General features: G+C 39.3%; 1 protein-coding gene across 1 annotated transcript; it reads left to right on the top strand.

Annotated features, from left to right (window-relative positions):
* The first annotated feature begins 453 nt into the window (after window positions 1–453).
* On the top strand, window positions 454–25,660 carry hs3st3b1b (heparan sulfate (glucosamine) 3-O-sulfotransferase 3B1b). The gene is made up of 2 exons (XM_088927313.1): window positions 454–1,339; window positions 22,504–25,660. Exons 1-2 carry the CDS (start codon window positions 768–770, stop codon window positions 23,120–23,122), a joined length of 1,191 nt encoding a protein of 396 aa, XP_088783439.1. The 5' UTR covers window positions 454–767; the 3' UTR covers window positions 23,123–25,660.
* Window positions 25,661–26,953: the final 1,293 nt, after the last annotated feature.

Genomic DNA, 26,953 nt, shown 5'->3' with positions numbered 1-26,953 from the left:
GAGTGACTGGATAAAAGCTGAAAGTTGCGCGTCTGCATTAGTAATGTATCGTCGTGAAAGATTGGGCTGGAAAGCGTCCCCTGAGATGCGTCGCCTGTGCGTTTGTATGTGCTAAATCATGCTTGAAAACAGAGAGGAAGAAATTCACACCGGGTGGACATTCTTGTCAGGTTTCCCACCAAAAGAAAGATTTGTAACACTTCAGAATCTCTGAATCTGGTTATAGAAGAAGAATCCGGTTTAATAGTTCTTTAGCCAATGGGAGCGTTCCATCCCCTCCACTATCCTAAGGTCCCACGCTAATCCCCGCCTCGCTTCTCTTTTCATAGGTCATTTTATATCAACAAATGGCTAATTATTTCTCTGGGCTTCTGTGATAGGGCGGCTGACTTGTCAGTCATGCGCACAGGGCTCTGTATAAGGATCAAGTATTCTGCAAGGGGCTTGGTTCTCGCAGTAGGTAGTAGGTCGGGAGAGCGAGATGCGCCGAGAGAAAGCACAGGTTGTGGCGCGACTTTGAGGTGCACCGCTTGCAAATTAAGAACTATGTCTTTTCTTACATGTGGCAATTATGTCGGAAAACTGGCACAACCCGTGTTGAGGTAGAACCTAAATATATGCTATTTATTTCAACCTAGTTTATTTTTTTTAATTTGTTGTTTTTGCCAGAGGTGTTGTCTGTTACGCGAGGATTTCGTTTTTAGTGCTACCTGGATTTAATTTTGCCAATATGCCTCTTCGGATTATGATTTACACACACAAGGCTTATGGAATATAGCCTGGTTTGTCACAATCTGTATGCGATTTCCTTCAGCCCAGTGAAAAAGAAACTCTTGCTGCTCTGCATCATGCTTTTGCTGTGGGTATATATGTTGTATTCCTGCGTGGGCTACTGTTCCACTATGCCAAGTTTGATGGTGGACTCTTACCGGGGGAAGGACATTCAGACCGCCGCCAAAAGGACAGACAGCGGGGGGACAGATCTCATGTCCAGACTGCTCCCTAGAACCCAGAGCTGGGTGGACTTGGAAACGGACTACGATGAACCTCCGGTCAGGACCGCTTCCAGAGACTTGCTAAATAACGAGATCGAAGTGGACAGAACTGACGACTGGGAAGAGATGAGAAGCGAGCAGAGGTCTCTGGAGCCCAGCGCCCTGTCGAGTTTCTCGAACGGGTCGGGCACCAAGAAGCTGCCCCAGGCGATCATCATCGGGGTGAAGAAGGGAGGCACCCGCGCCCTCCTCGAGTTTCTCCGGGTGCACCCCGACATCAGAGCCGTGGGAGCGGAGCCGCACTTCTTCGACAGGAACTATGACAACGGGCTGGACTGGTACAGGTGAGCGAAAGAATAATGTTTATCTCTCGGCATCGCTGTTCTTGCGTTAAGCGATGAACACATTACACGCATTTTTTTGAAAAAGTCTTTTTTGAAAACCGCGGGGTTCTCCGAGCAAAACTGTTAAAATGTTTTCTCATTTTTTAAAACTGTTTTCACGTCTGATATACATCAGCAGGGCGGTCACATCGTTTAACTTTAGTGCGAATATCCTTGTACAGCAGCATAGCTCTGCGCCGATTTTGTTTAATACTGCACAGCTTTTAATTTTACGAGCATCGACCGATTCATTATTGTCTACTTTCATGAATAAGTCCGCTCGGCGAGCGGCGCAGATGCCAGTACGGACACTAATCCTCGGGCGATATAAACAGGGAATAGGTTTGTTCAGTCCCAACTTGTCATTTTCATAAAGCGGCTCAGCAATCTTCAGGGATTCAGTCTTAAGAAGCTAATTCTAAGGTTTACATTTCCATACAGGACGCAGTCCAGTGCTTGCCACACACTTGGAATAATCAATTGGAGTGTATATTCTTTAATTCAGCTAAAACGCACCGAATATAATTCACAAAATTCCCTCGAGCGGGTCAGAGCCTTAAAAATACTTTAAAAGTCGTACAATAGGCTACATATTCATCATTACTTTTTTTAAATCTGGAAATATCTTCTGCCGTTCTTGCTTATTTTTAGGTGTTTAATACTGAGCCCCCATAAATTATATTTCTGTGGGTAGAAAATTACCCTAACTACGTGTACTCGCTCAAAGATTAGGTTTAATTACACATGGAATTGCATTAACTGTATAAAGGCACGTTCAATCGAATAGATCTTACGATGCTCCTTTGACGGAGAATCTAAAAAGTCTTACATTTTAATTACTTTCTTTCAGTGTTGACAACGCTATCCCCGGGAGTAAACAGCTTCGGCTTAATAAGACAGCGCTTGCATTTTATTTCAGGAAAAGTGCCCGAGGCCATCCTTACATGAATATTACATCATATTCTGCATATAGTGTAAATAATATATTGCCGTCAGAAGGCGAACCAGGCATTATCCTGGCTGTGATGTCTGTTATTATTATTTTAAATGTTGGTACTCCAGGTAGTCTGGTTTGCTGTGCTCCAGATTTACGGTTTGCCGTTGAGCAGTGATCTCTGTTGGATAAAAGCGAACACTGCAGGTGAAGTCGTTTGCTTTCATAAGTATTTTTAAATGTCAGTTACTGCCGCGTTAACAGTAAAAACAACCAAAACTTGTTTTACACATCTTGGCGTTTTTTTTTTGTTCAATAAGATTGAGATAGGCCTGTAAATAGAATTTCATCAGTTGCGCTTTTTTTGCGACTTAATGATTTCTTAAATTCAGCAGTGCCTTGCAAGCCGTAAATCAATGTAATTCTGAAGGTTTTCGTAATGATTAATATTAGCGAAAACGGCGAAAAAGTAAAAACAGAAATTCGACCGGGGCCCTATTGTGTTGCGTTATAATTTAGAGTTCGTCAATTTGACAGATCGAGCACTGTAAATACATTATTAAGTTAGAGAGAGTATGAAACAGTTTATTGTGGCATGGCGCTGTCAGCATATATAGATTATAATGATAATTCGCTATACTTCAATTTAAAAAGGACGTCATTTAAAAAAGTGGGAGACCGACTTGGGGCATCATTCTCATTTGCCTTTTAGAGCTGTAGAAATAACAGAGCCCCATTCTCGCTTGGAAAAAGAATCGTAAATAACATTTAACAGCAGTGAATCTACAAGACAATAGAATCAGAGTGTCTTAAAATGCACTTCTGAGAACTTTCTAAACTTTTGTCTGATAACCTTAAACAGCCCGATTCGCTTTTGTGATAGTATTTGCATTTTAATTAAACTGTAAATTTAGGAAAAAGGCGGAGAGTCTTAAGGTTAACTTACTATTAAAAACCTTCGAAGATTCTAACTGGACTGGAACGTCACAGAAACGTTTCTTTTTCCCTGAAATTTACGTAATTCAACATGGTTTGTTGAAAGGATCGATTGTTTCAAAAGACACGAATTTAATACGAATTTTAACCAAAACTGCGTAATTTGATACAAACTTGTGTATTTTGGTACGTTACAATGGATTAATATTTCTGAAATTATTCATTTCAGTATTCATTTGAAGACGCTTTAAAAAAAGATTAATAAGGAATCGCAGAAAGAACTATAAATTAAATTAATAACGGGGCTCAATACTAAGCTAAGCGATTGTAACGTTAAAAAACGCCAAATACATTACCCGTATCTGCAAATAAGCATCAAACTTTACAATTACGACTAAGGTGGGGATTATATTTTTTATTAAAAATATTTTGATATTTTTTAAAACTGCGTCTCAAATGTGTTTTTTTTTGTGTAACAGACCTAGAACTGACACGATTATTTAAAGGGATAGAACTATAGTTTTTTCTTTAAAGTAAAAGGAAAACTTTTGAAAATATACTTAAAATATACTTCTGCTCTCATACGTATAGGGATACAGAATTCATATACCGGAAAAGTAAGAAATACGTTTTCAAACCTGTCTTCACAGTGATATTGCTGCTTAATTTCAAAGGTTTACAAGAAACAGAAGACCCGATGCTACTTCACAGTGCAGAACAGCTTTCTTTCACGTTGATGAAAACCAGTACAGGGTTGTAGTATGTATTTTGCTGAATTAACGGGTTTCGCCTACTAGACGAAAAATAGAATTAGTGTGCAAGAAGTTCAGACAGAATATGTATACATTTTGAACAGACTGTGATTTTTACTTTTATAAAAAGTAAACTGTTTTGTCTATTTCCCTTTATTACAAAGAAAAAACGTTAGTTTTTTTCTCGGCGTAGAATTTTACAAGGTGCCACATATCCAAGACATGTAGCCATCTGTAATGCAGTTCGTAAATACTCCTTTCATTTTTAATTTACAGCATTACCAAAAATAAATGATTTTATAGGCAACACCTCTCAGGGTTTCTTTCATTGCTGAAAAAGCTGAACATATCAAATCAGCTAAGCAGGCTCATATCTCTCGCTATAATGACCCATTAGGTCCATTCGTTTTATCATTTAATTGATCGTTTTTAATCCGGTAATTTTCTTTATCGGTGTCGCGGATGGCCTGGTCGATAAATCAGAAAATCCGGTAGCGAAGGTCAACACAATACAGAAAATGTTACAGAAAAACAATAGAATGTGAACGATTGCTTGGGGTCCCATTAGTGCCTTTTAACCATGTTTACTGTGAAAACAGGGAGCGGCTGACAGAGTGTCGGTCCCATAGTTTAAGAGGCAAATGAAGGAAACAAGCTCGTATCTGCAAGCTATTTGGAGGTATCTGGACCTGGGATCAGGGGCTGAATCTTTATTTAGGATGCTTCAGTGTGTGCTCAGATCTCTTTATCCACCCAAATCCCGACTACACCCCCCTTCTCGTTATCTAATAAAAGATAATGGAAACGATGTTAATGCCAATAAAATGCGCCTTTGTGGAGGCATTTCTTCAAAGCTAAGCGAACTACCGATCACTCTCTATGGAAATTTAAAGTTGAAGTTCTTCGAAACGGAGTAGAAATGTACGGGGTTTTACACGACCCCTAGAGCAGCACAGAATAGACTAATTACATTTGGGGATTTATCAGACTTTAGAGATAAGTGTATCTTTTACATGGGAGCCAGCAGGAGTAATAACATATGGACATTTGTGTTTAGCAGCAAATATGGCCTTAATTTTGACTTAATCTGAGCCAGGTTAAACTGTAAGTACTAGCTCTTAAAATTAGTTGTAGCCTGTTAGCTCTCCAGTGAAATTTTACTTGGCATGTTTTAATGTACACAAGGTAGCCAGAACCTAAAATTAAAACGTGTCATAAAATCAGCAACTTGGAAAATTTGGTACCCTGCTTCAAACTTTATAGCTTTAAGAATACCACTGTACTAGGGTATGGTGGGTTTAATGATGTGCCTATAGCTGACTGACGGTTTCAGACAGATGGTGTAGCTTGTATGTGTGGATGCCACAGGGGTGCTGAGATGTAGGTGGCGTTTTCTTGGAGGGGGGGTGTGGGTGAAGAGAGTGGGTGGAGGGATGACGAAATGTGGCCAGCGTGCGGGAGGAAAAAGTATTTTAATATCATGCACTTGGTGACCCCCCCCACACAACACATCGTAGACTAGCCATATTCTGTATACCAACAGATCTGGTTTCATCGCCTCACCTGTTTTCCAACTGTGACTGGGCCGCCCCCTTTATTTCGAAGTCAAGTGAGCCACATTGCACAGACTGATATTACTAGGAGTATTAGCGGTCTCATCCTTTTGGGTAATGGCCCTGTGTTCTCTGCTAAGACGAGACGGACTAGTGGCATCCCAGTTGCCAGTCTTGCAGAGCAGTATCAGTCACGGTCTGGTCATGCAGGGAGTAATGGAAATTAAAGTGTCTTGTTTTTGGAAGGACAGCTGTGCTTAGGGAATAATAAGTTTAATTAATGGCCAACTAGTGCACCCTTAGGCGCAGAAGATATTAACGGTTCTTTTCTGAACTTTGTTCACTTATTTTACGTTTGATAATGGACAAACATACTTCAGTGTTTTTGAAATTCAGCTTTCGGTCAAGTTGCAAGACAAACACAGACCTTCAGTCTGGATAATCATTTACGTATTTTGGCAACATTTTACTTAAGCTACAGTTGTATTTACAGTGGGTTTTTGATGTTTAGTGTTTATCAAAGCTAGGTATGAAGTGGGTTGTTACTGAAAAAATGTGAATGTGTGTTGTATGCAAACGTGGTCAAAATATTTTCTCAGTTGTTTTTTTTACGTGCAAATTAAATTATCCTGTTTGGAGGATAATTCCACTTTGAATTTTGCAAAGCAAATAAAATAATGTAAATAAAAATATTTTTTTACTCGCACTGAGATCTAAAAGATCAGCTGTTTGTTTTTTTAAAAGCTTGCAAGCTCTCCAAAGTGTCATGAAAGTAAACGCAGGACAATGAACTGTGAAATGCAGCTGTCTGTAAGGAATGTTTGCGTAGTGGAAAGTTTTGATATATTAAAAAAATAAGAGGAGGAACAGCAGGCTTTCTTCATGAGAGAGGAAGCCATAATTTACCATTAATGCTCCTAACCGTCTTATTAGTGTCAGAACCTTGACCAAGGACAATTCAAGCTGTTTCATAGGACAGGATTATGGAGGACAGTGAACAGATACAGAAATTTTAATTGTGGTTAAAACCAAATAGTTCATTTAAGAGACACTGGAGCACAAATTAAAAGCATTATTCTGCTCTCTGAAAACCTAAAATGCAGTATAAGCATAACTTACTAAAACCCACTTTTCCTCTTTCTGTTGTTTTATTGCACAAGAAAGTTTTCAGCTGTACTGCTTCACATGCCATTATTATTACTGTAGGTACACACACGCAAGGAAATTTCCCCATTCAACAAAGTCATTAACATTCGTCCTTGGAATCTCACCAGCTTTATTTCATGAAACTATACCCAGCAATGGTAACAGATGCATTTCACACCCTTATTATAGTCTGACAGGATTTATTTGTACTAAAAAGCAGGAAGACGATTAATTCAGGCCTATAGACATTTTCAGAGTGTAACTAGCAAGTAGTATTTCTCTGTAGACTGCTGGGTGATTTATTGTTGAAGAAGAAGGAATAAAGAAACTATGAGAAAAGGCCATTTTTTTCTCTAGTTTCTATTGTATCACATTTCAGTATTATCTCCTCCCTGTAGCTATGTCCCTTTAGCAATGCATACTGTATCTTTTTTTCCTCATTAAAAGACTAGGTTTGAGTAAAATCTTCATTTCTACACTTAATGGTTGTAATTAAGAATAACTAGATTTCATTAAGTGGTTAATTTAACCTAAACTATCTGCCTGCAGTTTCTGCTTCAAAAGTACTTTGATATTCAACTTTTGACCTCATGTTTTGCCGTTATGGCCTTCAGCAGCAGGTCTGTTGAACCTGTGCTGTACATAGCTCAGATGTATTCTGGACCTGTTTTCCCACTGTTAATATACAGTTTTCAGAATTTTATTTTACGCCATTGACTTGCCTCCACTTTGCTAGTTGATGTCAGAATGTAGATTTCAGAACCCGAAAAATGGATCTCCTCATGTCTGTCATTGATTTTGACTGTTTTTCCATGGTGACTGCAATCAAATCAAAACATATACAGTCATTAGAAGTATACCCTATAGATTTGCTAACCCACATTCAAAGCTTATACTTTGATATACACTTATTACAGATGTACCCCACATACAGTAAGTAACATAAAGCTCTTCTATAAAAAATCTTCATTGAAAATTGTTTTATCTGGTCATTTGAAGGTTACATTGTTTCCACGACAGAACAGTATTTGAAATAGGAATTTAAGCTATTTGGTTTGGCTTTTGTTCAGATGTATTTTTTATCAGTTGTTGTAATTCAGCATACATGTCAGCTTCTTAATATTCAAATATTAAAATGAAACAGTCCTGAAAGAAAATACAAGAACTTGTTTACACACAGACATTCACACAATAATGTGTTATAATGAATATTCATGTGTACTGTGTTATACTGAATAATACTGTTCAGTAACAAAGAGGAAAAATAGTTTTGGTGCTAGATTGTATGTTTAAGTGTCTGAAGTTGATGGGTGCAACAAAATGGCCATTATTATGCAATACTTATTACTTATGAGTAATTCCTTTCTTGAGGTAGTAGTTATGTAATAGTATATCCTACGTTTACGGTTTGCTGCATTATAATTAGTGTTTAAGTAGGTGTTACAGCACTAATGTTTAATTTGAAGGTGCTAGGACGCTTCACATACAGAGCTCTGTGTGAAGGTCATTTCATTGCCAGTTTAATCAGAGTACGATTGAAGACACAGTTGCATCAGTGTTTTGTAAGCACAAGTTTAAGACTTGCAGTATTTAAGGGTGTCCCCTTTCTGTTTCTTCATTGTGCAACTCAGAGCTTTGCAAACATCCTTTTACTTTTCTAAAAAAGAACAAACAACACTGTTCTGCAAAATTACCTCTGGGTGTGCCACAGTGAGATGCTCTTTATATCTGATTGAAGCAATAGGATTTTTCTTAGGCAAAAATAGCAGCTATTTGACTTAAAATGCAGGATAGTTAAAAAATGCTGCTCAACCAAAAAGGGATAAACTGTGAATTTCCCAGATTGTGAGAAAGTAAAACAAGTTTGGAAAATAAGATTAGGCTTTTAAAATGAAATTAATTTGTCTCTTGAACTGTAGGCTGTGATACTGACTGACATCCATTTACAAGTTCTTATCTTATTGTTCCAGAACTCCAGATGGGATCAAGGATAGAACTAGATGGGGTGATCCTGTTTTTTGACTCTGTCCTGGATAATTGCTCTCTGTATTTCATGACAACTGTCTCTATCCCGTCCATTTCTCCTCCACTGGGAAGACACTCCTTACACCCTGATAAGCAACAGCCTTAGCCATCAGCTTGCACCTCTGTGTAAACAGTAGTATCTAGAGAATGACTGATAACTGGGGACAACTGTTCTGTTGAATCTAATGGGTGGCCAACACTATTCCTGGTGAGCCACAGTCCTGCAGGTCTCTGTAGGTACTGTATCACAGAATCATCAGTCACAGGTTAACTGGAACGAATGTTAACTGTGAACAGTTAAGCCCATTAATTGATCTGCATAATTTAATGGCTTGTGTAGAACACTGGCCAACCCCAGTCACTGAGATTGCCTGGTCTATCTTACAGTACAATTGCAGAAAATGAGGTGCCACTATTAAACTATTCCTCGGTCATCAGACTTTTGCTGTTTTAGTTTTAGCTAGGTCTTTAACAGCCCTGCCTTGAAAGGTCATGGCAGGAGGTACTGTAGGTGACATATAGAGAAGTAAGGGTTCTGTTGGGGTTGACTTGTGTGCCACCTGAAATACAAGTATAACGTTAGTCTTTTGTTGGTCTGTAGCCTATCCATAAATCTATATGTCTTCCTGATAATAGATGAAATTTGCAGTGTTAAGGCACGCCAGAGGAAGCTTTTTGACCTTGAACCTGTAGCCAAAAAGATGGGAGATGGAGACTAATATGGTGAGCTAAATGAGCTGGTTAATGAATATTGGAATATAGCAAATGTGACAGTAAAAGAAGTACAAACATCCTCTCAAGGCAAAACCATAAGAACACAGAAAGGTGACAAAGAAGAGTCATTCAGCCCAGCCTGCCTCATCCATGCTTTAACACTGGATGCAATGAAACCTTGCAAATCATTAACATGGGAGTAAAAAAAAAACTAAACTTAAGAATCAGAGGTTAAAAAACAAATGTAGCCTTTTTTGTAATATACAGTATGCATTTGCTCTGGTGACTCTTACAACTAGGTAGATAAACATATTTTAAAATGCTCTACTAATAAGATTTAACAGCAAGAGGGTTTTACATAGTGATTCCAGTGATTCTCTTTCTTTTGAGCTTTGTAGGTTTTCAAAATTCCAGCATCTGGTGTCCAGTGACAGCATAGGTACAGTTCTGTTGTGCTCACTGTAAAACTCTGGAATGAATTTCTTCCTCGTGTCAAATCTTTAACTGGCGGTGAGAATGCCCATAATGTGTCCATTGATTCACACCTCCCTTGTGCAGCAGGAGAGGCTGCCAAGCATGCTGTCTTCCTCATGTTAGGGTAAACTCTGAGGAACTGGCACCTCTGTTACACACTGTAGCATTTCATCACCCAGGACCACTCGTTTCTGCATCGCTGTGATACACTCGAGAGAGAAGTGGACAGTCTCTTCATTCTCCCTGGCCTTGGCAGCAGGGTGTTTGTGCTTGTTAAAAGTGGAGCTTGGGTGTTTGAATCCTGCATCTGCTCGAAAGACGCATTATGATCTGTGTGTCTGAAAGATGTCTTTGAGCCAGACTCGTTCTCGTAAATTTGAAATGCACCATGTTTGTTTTCTGGCTTCCTTATTACTTCCTTCTGATGTCCCCTCCCTCTCGTAAGAATTGAAGCTCATGTCTGAAATAAAATGGAGCCGGCGTTTGCATTTTGTTGTTTTTTTTCCCTCTGTAAGCAGTGGCAAGGGACTCTTGAATTCAGAGAGCTGGACTTTGTTAACGAAACATGATAGCCTTATTCTGATGCACCAGCTCATAATGAGCATGTCAAGATTTTTCAATAAGGCAAAAAAAAACATTCCAAAAAAGTACTCAATATGCAAATGACTATTTTCATGTCAGCACAACACCACTTTAAAATATAGTCTAACGTTTCAGAATTTGCAACCCTGTGGAGGAAACAGTATTATTTCTGTTTCCTGAATATATTGGAATGCACCACACACCAAGCCCACCTGCACAGGAAAGTGTTAGTCTCATGACAGTGAGTTTGTTCACCTCTTCTGACTCCATCACAGCAGAGAGCAAAGTGCTGTGATCGCCTCCCGTTGACTTCACACAAAAAAGAACTTTCAGAGAGCAGCCAGCCAATTAAAACATTTCTGTTTGAGCAGGAACCACCAGCCAACCAGCTGACCAGCAGCAACTTGACTTTTCTCCTTTGAAACGCAACACAAAACGAAAAAGAAAGACCAGCTTGAAGGCTGACCGGCAGTGTTGGCAAAATAAAAGTCGCCTGCGATCACAAATTAACAGATTATTTTCTCTGTGGTCATTCTTTTCCATGCCCCTACCTCCCCACCCCCTACCTATTCTTGCTTCTCACTGTGTGCCTTCCCCACCGGCAAGCAGAATAGGGTCACATGTCATCTTTCCTCCGTCCAATCACATCGCAAAGTTCTTTGCCAGCTACAAAGCCGAGCAAAACTTCTCACAGCAGGCCTGCCTGCTCGACTGAAGGAGAGACTCTCTCTTTCTGTGCCTAAACTGGCATGGAGGTTGGGGGAGAGGGAGGGGGGATAAGGGCCACTTTCATCACGAATTACTGCCAGCTAATTGTAAAGGGGAGCCTGGGGAGAGGGGAGTGGTCGGGCTACTGTGGTGGCCTGGCCCCCATGGATGGTCATTGAATGCTGGCCACAACAGTTGAGAAAACATGGCCGAGGCGGGCAGGAATCTCCTGCTGGAGATGGGAACAAAAGCGATTGAGCTCGACAGGAACTCGGTGTCAAACGCTCATGTTTCCAGAAAGGCTTTTGGCACACACAGAGAAACTCCAATGATTGTTCTTGGTCATTCATACAGCAACTGAAGAGCGCTTGCTCCTCTTTAATTTTTGTTCTTACTCTCTCCTTGGAGAAATAGATTACTATCCCCTGGCGAAAGTCGATATAGAACAGGGGAGGAAATGAAGAAAAAAATGTTAGAGAATGTAGTTTTGGGAAGTGAGCATGCTGTTTTTGTCACTCTTATCCACAATCCTCACCCCTCCTTCTCCTCCACCACCACTGATCATGGTGAATCAGCTTATTTTTAATGAGGTGATAATTTGGATGTTGGATCATGTCAGGAACAAGATTGAGCCCCTCCCTGCCAAGTTAATGGTCATTCCTTGGTACTGAATGAACACATATTGTCCATTTGAAATAAAATCCCCCTCCAATTTCCTGCAATCCAGCTCTGTCCTTAAAGTATTGTTAATGATTGGCTTTTTATATCAGGCACTAACTTGCAGGAACTACAAATGCCTCTTGGGTTTTATCTGAAAACATTTACACATCTTTAGAAAATGGTGGGGGGGGGGGTCGGCTGTTTCATTGAAGGTGAAATAAAAAATAGAAATGAGGAATTTCTATGGAAAATGTCCTCATTGTTTTTTTTAAAAAACACTAGAGGTTTATGCAGAGCAGATGATTGTGGGAAAAGCATTGTCTCCAGCTCTTTGTAAGGTAATGAGTTCAGATGAGCACAAACCACTTAAGTTCATTGCGGCTGAACTAAAGTACAAGCTAATTACTACAAATTAAGAGCTGATCTGTATTTTAATTTCTACAACGCCACGCTTATAGGTTAGCGGAATCTCTTTTTGGCTGCACTTGTGCCGTCTCAGAAATTCTCAGAAATGTGAAATGCTCAGCAAGCAAATGAGACCAACCTCTCCTTTCAAATGTTTTTTTTTAAAGATGAAACACTGGCTGGTGCACTAGACCTGCAGTTTCTCATTCCTCTTTCCCTAAGAAGAAAGAGTTCTACTATGAATTATGTTCATGAATTTCCAGATGTATCTGACAGGACTTGTCACAGAAGAATGAAAATTGTACAGAAAGGATGAACCAACTGGGAGGGAATTAGGAACACTCTGTAGCTCACACATGTTCACACTTTTAAGATGAAAGCAGTGTGTTTTGATCTCAAACTATGACTTCCTATCTTCTGTAAGAGCTTTACATATAAGCCGACAATCCTTCAGAACATACATAGTACATATATGTGTGTGTATATATATATACTTACCTGTTTGAAAAATATTTCTGCTAGACATTTGTCCAGTTTTCAATTTGAAATATGTAGTTTTCTAAAATGCAATAATACAGAGCTCAGATTATGGCCGACTTTACATTCTTTTCAGAAAACAAAATGGTTAATGCAGACCCCTCCACAACCCTGCTTCAGGATAATTTTCTAGGTCTCTAATATGTGATATCATAATAAGCAACATCTAGGCTATCATCCAAAACTCTGAAATTGCCCGGAGGTTCTAACATGACACGGCTGTCATTCTTCTTTTCCTAAATTAATAGCTTAATTGACATAATTTTTACAACATGGTTTATTGATTGTAATTTACCAGGATTCAAAAAGACAGCTTGTCTGTAGGAATTTGTAAACACATTAATTCCCCCCTAGCCCCAGTCTTACTGTGAATAATTTAGATGTAAAAGCACATTATTCTGAGGAAAAAGAATTCCTACCAAAGCTAGAGAGATGGAAGAAAGACTCTCTGTGCGCTCACATTCTCATCTGTCTTTGGGATTCTTTTAAAGCCTCTGTCATTTTAACAAAGTGGCCAGACTAAACAGGGTGTGAACGTGTATAAATGAGCTTTTGGGGTATAGAACTGGCAAGTGAGTTTACCTACTGTTACCCTGTTTTGGCAGTGAGAAAGAGTCTAATAAGGACAAAATAAAGTTTTATCGCCAATCCCAGGACATAAAAAGTCACGAGATGAGGGCATGTTTTTAGATGTTACACTATAAGTGGATTTCAGACACACTAATACTTCAGACAAAATAATATTAATAATTACACAGAGTGGAAATAAATAAATCCATGTATGTCTGGATTAGATTAAGATGCACATCCTGTAAGATTCATGCTTTTGTTTAATTATTTTTAATAGAAAATATGGAACAAGATCAAGAGTGTCCATATGCTGTTTACATTATCTGATCTTTGGCTTTGCACCTTCTGAGAAAAGCTTTTTGGTTTCCTTTGAGAAAAGCAATGAAGAAAATGTCTCAAACTGAAAAATACGGATTTGAGGGCATCTGCTCGTGTTTGACGACATTTCCAGATGCAGAGTGCTAGGCTGCACGTACCTGTCTGTTTGGAGGACTGCTACCTCTTCCATCAGACTGCTGTCTCTGATACCTGAGCCCTGCAGCCCAGTTGGCTGGGCAAACAACTTAATCCCTGGCAAGGACACAGAGAGTCAGATGGAACCCAAAAAACTTTGATTTGCTGAAAACCGATATTTGCTGATGGGGTTCCCGACACCATTATCTGTGGTGTCTTTGTCATGTTTGTTCTAGGTACCGTCACACACACAGCTGAGAAATGTTACCCACCAGTTCCAACCACACCAAATCACATACAATGAAGTTATTAGTAAGTATCTGTATCTGAAGCCATTGCTGTTACAGAGCACTATAAGGGCGAGACATGAGTGAAGTGGGATTAGCCCCTGACATTCTGGCTCTCTTCCTATTGACTGCTCATCGATAAGGTGGGTCACTAACAGGTTACTAACACCTACTGCAAACAAACTCTGGCTGACATTAATTACCTGGGATTACCAGCACTAGCAGTTTGATAGCATCGCTGTGATAAGGAGGCTGCCGGTTAAGGAGGTTGGACAGCTCCTGAAAGATATATGTGCTATGTTTTTTTAAACAGTCTTCAAGAACACTTAAAGTATTATGGCAAGACAGGTAGTGGAAGTGGATAAATAGGAGAATTAAGAGGAAGAAAGAAGGCAGGGGAAAGGAATGGGAAAGAAAGCAAAATAGAAGAATTATTTCAGCAACTTAGATGCCCAAATTCCAGCTCTTACCTCAAAATGGGCAGCCAAGTCTTAAAAAAGCCCTGTGATTTAATCACTCTTGGTGAATCCTCACAGCTGTTTACCCATTTGGAGGAGGTGTGTTTGAGGAGGCAAACGTTTACTTGTCTGAAATTTTCCTTTAGTTCTGCCAAATCGACTTAAATCGGGTGAAAATGACAGCACTCCCAGAGCCCCTGCAGATGCACAGGATGTAAAGTATTTGTCCCTTGAAACTGGCAACTCTGAAAATGGTTTCTTGCTTCAGCTTTATTTATACCACATGGCCAACCTCCAGTGCTGCCAGATTATTAACACTTGGTAATTTAATTCATCTGGCAATCAGCAAGTGTCTGTGGTCTGATGCAGAAAGCAGTAAGAACTTGTCTCTCCTAATGGGAAAGAACACTGTCAAATGCATAAATTAATTGACTGATCAACACGGATACATAGAGACTCCAGCTCTAAACAGCACATTCCAAAATGCCCTTTTAAGTATACTTAAAGTCTGTAATGCCTCGCCTATCTGAAAAAGCACTGCGTCTTCACACTTTTACAAAGAAGCTACTATTTAATTTTAATCCTTACTAACTGATGTACATGTGCCATAAAACAAAACAACCTTGGGGTAAAACCTGCACTTTTTTAATGGTCTGACACCATTGCTGTGCCCTACAGTAAACCAGAGGGCCTCACCTTATACAGTCTCCAATGAAATTTGCAACAGGAGAAACCACAAGCTTTTGCGCAGCGGTGGTTAATAAGAAGGTAAAAAACGCACTTAGCTGACATTTTGTTTTCTGCAGTCAAGGTTAACTGTAATCTTAGAGCCCCAGGTTCTTATAATTCATGGGTTTATCGTAGCAGACAGGAGTGAGAATTGCAGTGAATTCCTGGGAGTATGTTGGGCTGTGCTGCTGTAGTCAGAAGGGTCTGTTTCTCTGGGGCATAGGCTGTGAACACTTTCTGTTCTTTTTTTAATGATTCCCAAACCAAGACTCTTAGCTGCAGGTTAACATGCTGTGCCTCATCACAGATGAAATGTAGAGTTAACTCTAACTATCTCGTCAGTTCTAACCCCAAATAATGCTGTGACTGTACAGTGGAAGAGTCATTCTGGCCATGCAACTGGCATTGCTTTTTTAAAGCCATAAAACATTCATTTTTTATAGTGAGCCAAATCACAGCTCTTTTGTTAAATGTAATGTCCGCCTCTACTAAGTGGGTGTTTTTCAAAGTCTTGCTTCGATGTCTCAATTGTGTTTTAAAAATACTCATCAGCACTAGAAAGGATGTGACAGCCTGTCATAAGCAGCAATTATGTGCATGTAAGTGCATTAACCTAGCTGTAAATTTCCATTCGATCCCTTCTGGGTAATGGCAACTAGGTGTTGTATTCTGCAGTCTGCATAATTCATTTTGAGGGAAGAGGAATAATCATTTGATCATTTTTTGAAGATATGTACAAAGTGGGGCAAGCAGCCCTATAATGTTATTTGTGAATTTTCTTTAATCCTTTTTCCCCCCATTGGTCTAGATCTTAAAAAGTATATACAGAATGTTAGAGCACTTTAAATATACAAGTGCAGTTGTTTAGTGTTTATATATTAATATGCATATCGTGAACAGAAGTAAAATGTGAAATATGTCTTTTTTTAAAGAGATGAAAAGAGTAAATGGATATGAAACATGCCTTAAAAGGTATTCATGTTTTTTTGCAAGGAACTGCTTGTCTGTTTGTGTGTAATTACAATTATGGGGCCTGTTTCTATAACTCCTGACAGTTCTAGTGAGGAGGTGAGGTTCATAAAGACATGTCTGTCTTTCATGTTCTTTAAGAAACGTGTTGTTACGAACTGTTTCCTGAGTAATGTGGTTTGCCTCAAGGCGGTCATTGATCTGAAGCGTGATTAAGCCGCAATTATTGGAAGTAGGCCGAAGTATATGTGTGTGTGTGTTGAGAGGCAGAGAGGGAAACAGCTTTCATTCAGAGCAGCTATGAATGGTCAACACAGGCCATGTGTTACAGGAAGCTGTCGTGAATCTACTCTTGATGTCTCTTCAGTGGTTATTGAATGATTGCTCATATACGCAGACTTGTACTTTGAAGAAAATTGTGCCTTGGGTGTAATTTACCAACGTGTAAATGATAAAATTACAACCAAATTTCTTTGGAATTTTTCAGGTATTATTTGTTTCTCTTTTAATCTCACGCTATGGCCTGGATTAAATCAAAACTTCAGCAGCAAATTCCCTAACACACCACTTGATTGCAGCTTTCTGAGATCCAGAGGCTTCCCACTGGAAATCCACCTTTAATAATACATTCAGACTTTGATGTTAGAAAGCACGTTGAAGTTTTGCCATGATCTGGGTCTGTGACACAGCTTCATATAGTATGGCTTTGTTTCGCGGGACGCTCATTCTGCTTCACAGTCTGTTGTGTGAATTTTGTAGTATGTTTTTGTTTCTATGAGGTGCAAATGTTGTGTTTTAAAAACAAGCTTTGACGTGTGCTATTTCAGAAGGAGGAAGTAGGAGTTTCGGGGCATGTCTTTGTGCTTGTGCTAAACTTCCCTATCTTTCATGCTTAGAGCTCAGGAGTGGCAAATTAAGAAGTAAAAAAGCTACAATGACAAAAAGAAAAACTAATCCAGCAGGATTTCCGAACATTGGCATCACACAGAGGTTCGAAGAGTTTCAGATGCACGCACTTCAAGAGCACTTTTGCACGTTTGAAGGTGCCCTGTGAGATGCAGACTCTTTGTATCTTATCGTCTTTGTTTTGGCATCTCTTTCAACTTGGGAAATACTTACACGGTAGGCTGCCTTTCCTTGAAACAAGAAGACACGTTTCCTCTCAAATCTCTCTCTGCTGGATAAGGCTACTACAAACAGGGCCTGAAGAAACCACTAATAATATTTAGAGAACGAAGACCTGTCACTTAAAAGGCACTAGGCGAACCGCTTTCAAACCATAACATCTTTAAAGTCTTCACCATAGGATCACAGGAAAAAAAACAAAAGACTTCTGTGAATGTACCTACACTTCAGTCTTCAAAGACAAATGGATCTGTTAGTTAATACATTCCTTTTTCAACGTCTAGAATATGATTGCACAAATGTGAAGTTGCATAATACAGAGATATACTAAGAGAATCTTAATTTGTTATTTTAAAACTGTTTTTCTTATTCTTCTGTAGAGGCAATGTAAACTTAAATGTTATAGTGACTCAATTTGCAATTTTCTTTAATATTTTTCTCCCTCTTGGTCCAGATCTTAAAAATTCTATATGGAATCTTTAAACACTTTAAAGGTACAAGTCGTTCAGTTTAGTGTTCATGTCTTGATATGCATATTGTGAACAGAAATAGATATTGGAATACATCTTATTTCAAAGAGCTGAAAAGGGTAAATATATATATATATATGAAACATGCCTGAAAAGGTGTACATGTTTTTTTGCCAGGAACTCCTTGTCTGTTTGTGTTTTATGCAACTCTTTTCATTTTTCTGGTGTGACACTGTATTTCAAAGATAAAACAATACTTCACCCAGACTTACAGTATGTTTGTGGAGAAACAAAGGTTTGGCCATCTTTAAGGTTTTCTTTTTAAAGGGTGTTCAGCGGGGCTGCTTCACAACAGTGACATTCCTGATTCCCTCTGCAGACACATGGCATAGAACAAACGTGAAGAACTGAAGGAGAACCGACTAGGAAACAGCTGTGATCCTGGCATTAACAGCACACTTTTCTCAAGAGTGCTCTTGATAACTCTCCAGGAATCTGTTTTGCCTGGGAATGTCAAGAAAGTGTTGTACTCAGCTTCAACGAGCACCCTTCATTAGCCTAAACCAGCTATTCGCCCATCAGCCGCAAGACAATGGGTTCAGGAAAGGTCTGTGCAGAGAATGGCAGTTTGCTGATGGAATCCTTTAAATGGGTACCTCATAAATCATACGGGCTTAATAGCCATTGTGTCCTAGGGAGGTACCCCCATTTCTAACACTAGCTGAGGCTTTTTTCGGCTTTAGGGTCTTTATATGCCTTCCCTCTCCTGCAATTAGAACGAATGGATAAAGTCCAAAGGCTGACTTTAACCGAAGAGATCTCAGCGCATGGTGTGTCTGCCACTTGGCCAGTCTCCTGTTGTGGGAGGACAGTTTTTTCAGCCCCCTAGTAAAGCACTTCGCATCAAAGGCAGGAAAGGTGTTTGGAAATTCATCCCATTTTATGGAATTTGGTGTCCCGCTGCCCTGCGTCACCGGATGACTCAGCATTTTTAAAACAAACATGTAACAGAGGCACCTTTCACTGTGCTGCAGCACAGTGAAACTTTAAGGGGGAAAAAAACAAAGAACGGGAATTTAATCATCTCTAATTTTGCATTCGCTTACAGGAATATATATCTAAATGTTCTCCATTCTTTCCCCGGAGTCATAGCCATACTGACTCTGTGATGCTATTCTCTTAATTGGAGTAAATGAATAATTAATGTTGTTTTTCATGCAGGTTTATTAGGCACAAAGAATAAGTGCCAAGTCTACACAACAGCAGCTTTCGTGAGAAGGTCCAACAGGAAAAACATAGAAATGTTTTTTTCCCTTCTCATATACAATAGGATTCTTTCATGCAGTAGTACTGGTTTGACCTTTAAAGCAAAGCTGTTCTAGGCTTGAGTGGGAGATGAGGCTTTCTTAACTCGGACCTTGCCTGCCTGATTCCTGTGCTCCTTTTGATGCAGCAATTAAGGGTGCAATATTGTCATAATTAGACGACTGGCTCTGTCTTGCAAAAGCTGTTGATCTGGAGTTATCTGCCAACGAATTTCCATTAAGCTTATCATTAATTACCTTGGACCGCCTTGGGTATTTTGAACTCGAACCTTGTTGTCAAAAGGGGTTTTCCACAAGGTCTGTGTGGTGCTTGGATGTGCAGCCTGCCCGTTTACAATGTCAGCAGAGGTAATTTGTTAGAAAGAAATCAAACAATTTTATTGATATGAAAGACCAGCAAAACATCGTAAATCATTTCTTGGCATGGATTCACAGTTCAACTAAGTCTTTTTCCAGCACATCGTTCTCAGACTAGTGTTCTTACTGTACAGGGCCTTTCCATTGTTAGGAACTCAGAACTCCAATGGGTGTTGGGAAAAGTGAGTGGAAGCTGCAATAATGTTATCAAATTGCTTTTTTGCTGGCCTTGTAATTTTCATGCATTTTTGTGAAAGAAAATGCATCCTTGTGCTGATTGTTAAATAGGGTCTGATGGCTGTAGAAAGTGGAAGCAGAGTGCATATGAGTAACACAACTGACTTTTGCACTCCATTCTCCTTTATTCATATGATCTTAACTTGGAAAATTAAGTTAACCAATATATGCATACCATGAGGTTTTAAAAGTCAAAGGTGTGAAGTGATAAAGAAATGCAATGCTATTTACAAACACAGCACTAGCTTGTCTTAGATCCAATTCTACAAAGGAACAGAGTTTAACAAATCTAGAATTCATTTTTACATTTTAACCTTAAAGAGCTATTATAATTAGCAGTAGTAATGATTATAATAATATTTGTATATAATGTCCATTTGGTTACAAATCATATATCTGTTATTCAGCTCCAGGGCCCTGGGTTCAGTTCTGGGGTGGAGTGTTTGTTGAGATGGAGTTTTGCACTTTCTTTCAGAGTGCTTCTAATCCACTGTGTGGTTTCTTCCTGCGGACGTGCTGCCTAGGTTTGATTAGCTATTCTAAGCGGTCTCTTCCTCCTTGGCCCTGAAATAAACTAGTATTCTGTCCAGGGTGGACGGACGTCTGTGTACCTACATGCCTTACAGGAGTAAATGATCTACAGTAAAAGCATGAAAAAGGATGGATATTTATGTAGAATACGAACTGAATTGTGAGAAACGGATCTATTATTTTGGCCAATACTAAAACAATACTTTGGTTCTGGCACAGTTGCATTAGTGGCACATAGAGCTACATTAGCATTTCAGTTGCATAGCACAGAGCCTGGCGGTACAGGCCTTGAGGGGCTGGTGACAACAGAATGACAAAGTGTGCTATCTGTTTGCATACTCCACTCTTTCCCCCTGACAAAGCCTGCCGATCGCTCTCACAGAGAAGTGTCAACAGATTAACCAGGCCCAGACAAAAAGCTCTCCTAAAGGCGTAAGGCCGAGAGATTGGATTAGAAAACAGCAGCCACCTGTCATGTGTAGCTTGTCAGAGCAGAATGGCCTCCGTCATTTTCAGTCGGTGTGAACTGAGGGCTTGTTATCTCTGTGCAGAATCTGACCCTGCCATTCTTGGACCAGAAGCAATTGTGTTAATATATATCCTAGAAAGGGTTCAGACCCACATTCATTTGTCATATTAGAGGAATATGACATACAGTCCATGTTCAGGTTCTTTACTGCAGTGTTGCAATTATAATTAATTTAATACAACTGGACCTACAACTGTATTTTGTCATATAAATTAAATATCAATGCTTCTTGACTTTCTTTATTATTTTGAATTATTATTCACATCCCCCCTTCAATTAAACAACAGTTATTTTGTGGGTCTTTACCCATATATTAGGGGTGATGCATGTAACATGTTACACACTAGAGCAGACTGTTAGGCTGTTTGTCCTTAACAGGCTTTACAAAATAGTTGGTTCAATTCAGAGAATTTCCACCTAAATGTGTACCCATTACTTCATTTGAAACAGTTATCAATTACCTACTAGAGTGAAACAATGATCTATTCAGTGAAAACACACATTTGACAATGAATGCTTTTACTTATTTGCATCTCTAGCAAGAAGACTTATTGAGCTTCTGATATATCACAAAGGAGGTTCAGTGTGTGCATTTCTCTGACTGGCTTTTCCTGCTAACAACACAGCTTGCTGAGTCAGCTGGACTTTCCTAAAAGGCACATAAGCCTTTACTGTGCCTTAAGTGGTTAATGGCTGAAGTAGGCCAAGATGGATTTAGGATAAGCCAGCAACTTTCTAGCACTAGAGACAAAACTGTTGTCAGGAGGGAGTCCAACTGGGAGCCCGGGAGGACACAGACAGTGTTCTTTGTGCAGCTTGCATAGTGCATTGCGCTGTAGGTCAGTGTGAACAGCCCCTTGATGGTTCACAGTTATTTTGAGAAGTGACATGATATAATTCCCGTATTTCTTATAGGTAGTTAACTCACATTGAATTAACACAATTTCCGTATACCCTGTATATACATATGTACTATATGTGGTGAAGAAGGCTCCACGGCCGAAACGTTGTGTTCTCTTTCTTCTTTTTTTCAGCATGGAATAAACCTATTACTTGTTCCTTTGCAGCCTACGCATGCTGACGCAGCTACCCACCTGAACTAATTATAATATATACGCTGATTAACTTATCATCAAATCATGTTTTTTAAGTGCTTAAGTTCACGGCTCTGGAATACAAATGTATGCCAAGAATAGCAAAAGGAGATGCTACTCACAATTAGACATTTAGATCCTTTTAAAACATTTTCCAATCTATATTAAATATTAACATTTAAAGTGCTATACGTATGTTTTTATCTCAATTCTCTTGCAGGGTGTGAATCACTGTAATTCCCACAATGTCTGATTTCCCTCTGTCAACAACAGAATAAAGACAAAATATTGCATTTTTTTTCTTCAGATTTACTCCTCAAACCATCTCAATCTCAATTTGCATTATATTGTATTTTGGGGTAATGCAATATGTTAGGTATTATTGTATTGCCACAAATGGAATCCATCTGTTTTTCTGCTGGTGCATTTTGCATTTCAGTATTGAAAAGGGCTTTGAAATGCTAATAACCTGACTCACAACCTGTTTGGTGTTTCTTATCAAAGCCCAATATCCCTAATGCCCTCCCCTTTACACCCTTTCCATCTCTTCTTTCCTCCCCCTCAGGGACCTGATGCCTAAGACCCTGGAGGGCCAGATCACCATGGAGAAGACCCCCAGCTACTTTGTGACCCGGGAGGCTCCGGCTCGGATCTACGCAATGTCCCGGGACACCAAGCTGATCGTGGTGGTGCGGGACCCCGTCACCAGGGCCATCTCCGACTACACCCAGACTTTATCCAAGAAGCCCGACATTCCCACCTTCGAGAGCCTGACCTTTAAAAACAGGACTACGGGTCTGATCGACACCTCCTGGAGTGCCATCCAGATTGGCATCTATGCCAAGCACCTGGAGAACTGGCTGCAGTACTTCCCCATGGGCCAGATCCTCTTCGTGAGCGGGGAGCGGCTGATCAGCGACCCGGCCGGAGAGCTGGGCCGAGTCCAGGACTTCCTGGGCCTCAAGAGGATCATCACGGACAAACACTTCTACTTCAACCAGACCAAGGGCTTCCCCTGCCTGAAGAAGGCTGAAGGCAGCAGCAAACCCCACTGCCTGGGCAAAACGAAAGGCAGGACCCACCCCAATATTGACCCAGAGGTGGTGCAGAGACTTCGGGACTTTTACAGGCCCTTCAACATGAAGTTCTATCAGATGACTGGCCATAACTTTGGATGGGATTGAAAACAACACATCATTTTAATTTGTTTTATATTCTGGCAAAAGATTTGTGGAGATATTGCTATATATATGTAAAATGTACAGAAATCTATTTTATAATAATTTATTTTTAATTTCTAAGCAATTAATTCACTAAGCTGCCTAACCATATTATATATAACATCCAGCCCACTTTCCATGTTGCTCCTACAACATTCCACAATATTTTTCTTTTTCTTCCTTCACAATCCTGATAAACTCCTTTGAGTTAACAGTGCTTCCAAGTGCAGAAGATCTTTAGCGGCTGAAGGAAAAAAAACACACAAAATCAAAGGAGAAGAAAAGCACAATGTATTGTGTTACGGGTATTCAGCATTCACAGACAGTGAAAATCATTTTTGAATGCATTTGCATTTTTTATCATGATGGTACTTAGTTTTTTGATGAAAATTACCCAGATCTTTTTTTGCAGTTTTAAACACTCTTATTTTACCATTTAAGGATGTTGTGTTAATGCTAAAACAAGGTGGTATATTTTAATTGGGTTTGTTCTAGATGCATTTGTAGTGTTTGGGTTCTGTTTGGGTAGTACTGTATGTCAGTCATTTTCATTGGCCCGACCCCAAACGATAGAGAGCACACCTAGCTAAGCCAAAGGGGTCTCAGCTAATGCATAAGCTGATGCATAATATGCATTTTTAGTTAATAAGTAGGTCAATAGACCAATTGCTACTTATAGCGAAATTTCAGTTTGAAGAATAATATTCCCCCCTGTGCTGAACTTCAGGGCCTTTTGCAATCAAACTGTGATTTATCAAAGGGTAAATTGCATTTTGGTGACAGAGCAGCACATGCTGGCATTATGCTAATTGTATAATGCAACTTAACCAGTTGATCCATGCTTTTAGGCTCTTGTCCTAGACACAGCTGAAGCAAGGAAGACCCCCCACCTCCCGTAAACTAGCACCCTTCTAGAAGAACAGTGGGGCACAACTGCGTGTCAGCAAGGCACTTGCACAGAGCTGGTATTCCAGGTCGTGAATCTGCGAGACTGCAACATTAGCATTGTCTCTCCCCCCCCCCCCCCCCCCCAACCGGAGGGTTAAAAACAGATAAATGGAGAAGCAGATTGCAGTCTCCGGATCCTATTGATCAAACGCCCTCTTGCTCCTGAAAACATCTTTGGAGCCTTGTGTATACACTGACTTGGAGGCAGCTTTACAGTCACTGGTGGATTCATATGAGGCCACACAGTAACGAGTGTCATGAAATCAGTGGTGTTCTATGGGAAAGTGGTTGAAGTGATCAGTGGAGAAATTTAGATTTGCAATCATAGGTAATGGATTTTAAAAAAGAAATAGCAAGACAAAAAAGGATAGGGCAAGTGGATTTTTTCCAGAAGCCTCCACTGCTGATTCTGCTGGATTATTTTAGAGTCGAGTTCAGTTTTAGAGCCAGAACAATTTACGGTGCAGGCTTTGTGTTGCTTATCTATTTTCAGACATGTAATGGGGTTTTCTGGTGAAAAGGATAATGTGCTTGTTGCCAAATTTGGAATATTTTGGTCTAAAGAGCTCGGCTCTCCAGTTACGCAAAGCTTGAATTGTTCTGCGTTATGTTTGCCTTTCTACTTGAATACTGTATATGCAAGTGGCAAAAATATTTTGTTATGATACATTCTGCACGCTTAACCTTTTCCATTTGGAGCAGCTGCTGCTAAAGAATTAGTGAAACAACAATCTGCTTCTGTCATGTGTGACACTGTTTTGATAGTATTTGGGAAAATAATTTCACTGCATTCACTTTGAAAAAAGACATCATTTGTATTGCCCAGAATGAATGTAAGTATCATTATTTAGAAAGGACTCTGGATTATTTCACACTGAGGGACAAGCATCACTAAAGCACTGGCAGTTTTGTCATTTTCAAAGGGTATTTTGTTATTTTATGTCTTTCAGTGGACAAATGTGTGCCTCTTTGTGGTCCAGCAGTAAGTGATCCCTTACCTTAAGCTAGGAGGCAGCCCATTTGAGGAAACGATAAAATATTTTCACAGCTGTTTGTAGATTAACGTAAAACCAGTGGGTAGCAACTAAAAAAAACCTCTTTAGTGCAATGGATTTCCTTGTGTTGGAGAGCATGGGTAATTCTCAAGGAAACGGCACAAGGATTTTGCGGTTTAACATACAAATAAGTGCTTTCACTTTACAATAAATGATTGTCGAAGCATCATATTAACACTTTGGAAAAGTGGAATTTCTGAACTCAAGATTGTGAATTGCATTTTGTGTTAAGAGGAAACCTCATGAGACCTCGGGCTTGTGGGTAATGTGTTTACTTTGTTGCATTAATTTATGGTTGAGTTTTATTCAGCCTTTTAGAGTTACAATGTTAGCGATCCCTTTTTTCTGTCTTTCCCATGTAATATGGTATTTAGGATAGCAAATCTGTACATATAAAAAATGAAAAATAAATGTAAATCAAGTATTTTGTGGTATGTACATCAAAAATTAATTTTACACTGTGGAAAACAAAAATAAAGGTTTCTAGAGAATTAAATACTGAACATTCATACTATTTCTTTGTATGATAAATAAAATATATATTTTACCAAAACGTTACTGAGAAGTGCGTTTGTTTATTCATTGTATTTAAAAAATGTTCATGTTATGGCTTCACCTGACATTTCCCAGGATTAATATGTGATGGCTCGCTGAAATCAAACATTTATTCAATCAGTTTCTGATACGTTTTTTGCCTTTTAGTCCTTTTAGTGCACATGGGTAAGTTTGGCTAAGTCTAACAGGATGAAAGTGCTTCACGTTCTGCAGGGGAGACTTTTACATTTCTGTCCAGCAGTAGCATTGACAGCTCACAATACAATACCTGCGTTTGATGTAGCCATCTTTGCTATACTGGCAATAAGTAGCCAAAATGGACCTCATGTTCTGCAACAGAATGTACTGTAGCTTTTTATGGAGAAACAATGGTTTCTGCATACAGTACAGCTTGAATGTCCCATTGTTCTAAAACATGACCCTAACAATACAAAAGAAAGTTATAAGAGAGAGAGATAAGATCTCTAAAACAGATAAGATGTTCTAAAACATGACCCTAACAATACAAAAGAAAGTTGCAGCTTTCACAGAATTTGCTCATTAACTCCTGGAGTGTTTTTATCTCATCTACGCGATATTGTTGTCTTCATTGTAAGACTTACAGTACCTGGAACACGTTTACTGTATTTGATCATAATCTGCTTTTTGGGTGTTGTGATCATTAGAAGGTTAACAAACGATTAGTAGGAATAGTATTGCGCCAGTCATAGTGTGAGTGGCTGGAAAAGTAAAGCAAATAAAGGCGCCACTTGAAACAATTTTTCAAAATCTACTATAAAAACATATGATTTTTGAAAATAAATATTACATAAAAAGAGATGTTAAAAATGTACAGGAACATCAAACCTCAAGCACCAGTAGTTTACACTGAAACGAGACCTTATGACTTTCTGAAAAATACAAAAACCCTATTTTAATGTATTTTTTTTACCTTCCCTGCAGTAGTTTAAGAACAGGTTGCACACTCAACAGCAATTTATGTTGAATGGATTCCAAAAATCCCCACATTTTTTCAAAAGCATCATTGACAGGGCTGTCATATTTGTAGCCTTTTTTGAACTCGCCTAGCAGGTAAAGCTGTCTCATGCTTTGGTTAGTTCTGGTTAATGGATGTATCTGGTTATTTCGCTTAGAGTGAGCAGGTGCCAACTTGGATATTTGCTATTCAGTGAATGAAAATGAGACTTGATTTTAGACAAGTAGAGTATTCCTGGTTAAATATGTTAACCACTCAATG

Source organism: Atractosteus spatula, chromosome 11 (genome assembly GCF_055471065.1).
Source record: "Atractosteus spatula isolate fAtrSpa1 chromosome 11, fAtrSpa1.hap1, whole genome shotgun sequence".
NCBI lineage: Eukaryota > Metazoa > Chordata > Actinopteri > Semionotiformes > Lepisosteidae > Atractosteus > Atractosteus spatula.
The sequence above is the reverse complement of the archived record's forward strand: the minus strand, read 5'-3'. Positions and strand labels throughout refer to the sequence as shown.

Coding starts and splice junctions, on each gene's coding strand:
- hs3st3b1b (XM_088927313.1), top strand. CDS start 768: ATGGAATATAGCCTGGTTTGTCACAATCTGTATGCGATTTCCTTCAGC. Junction 1,340..22,503: donor AACGGGCTGGACTGGTACAG/GTGAGCGAAAGA, acceptor CCTCCCCCTCAG/GGACCTGATGCCTAAGACCC.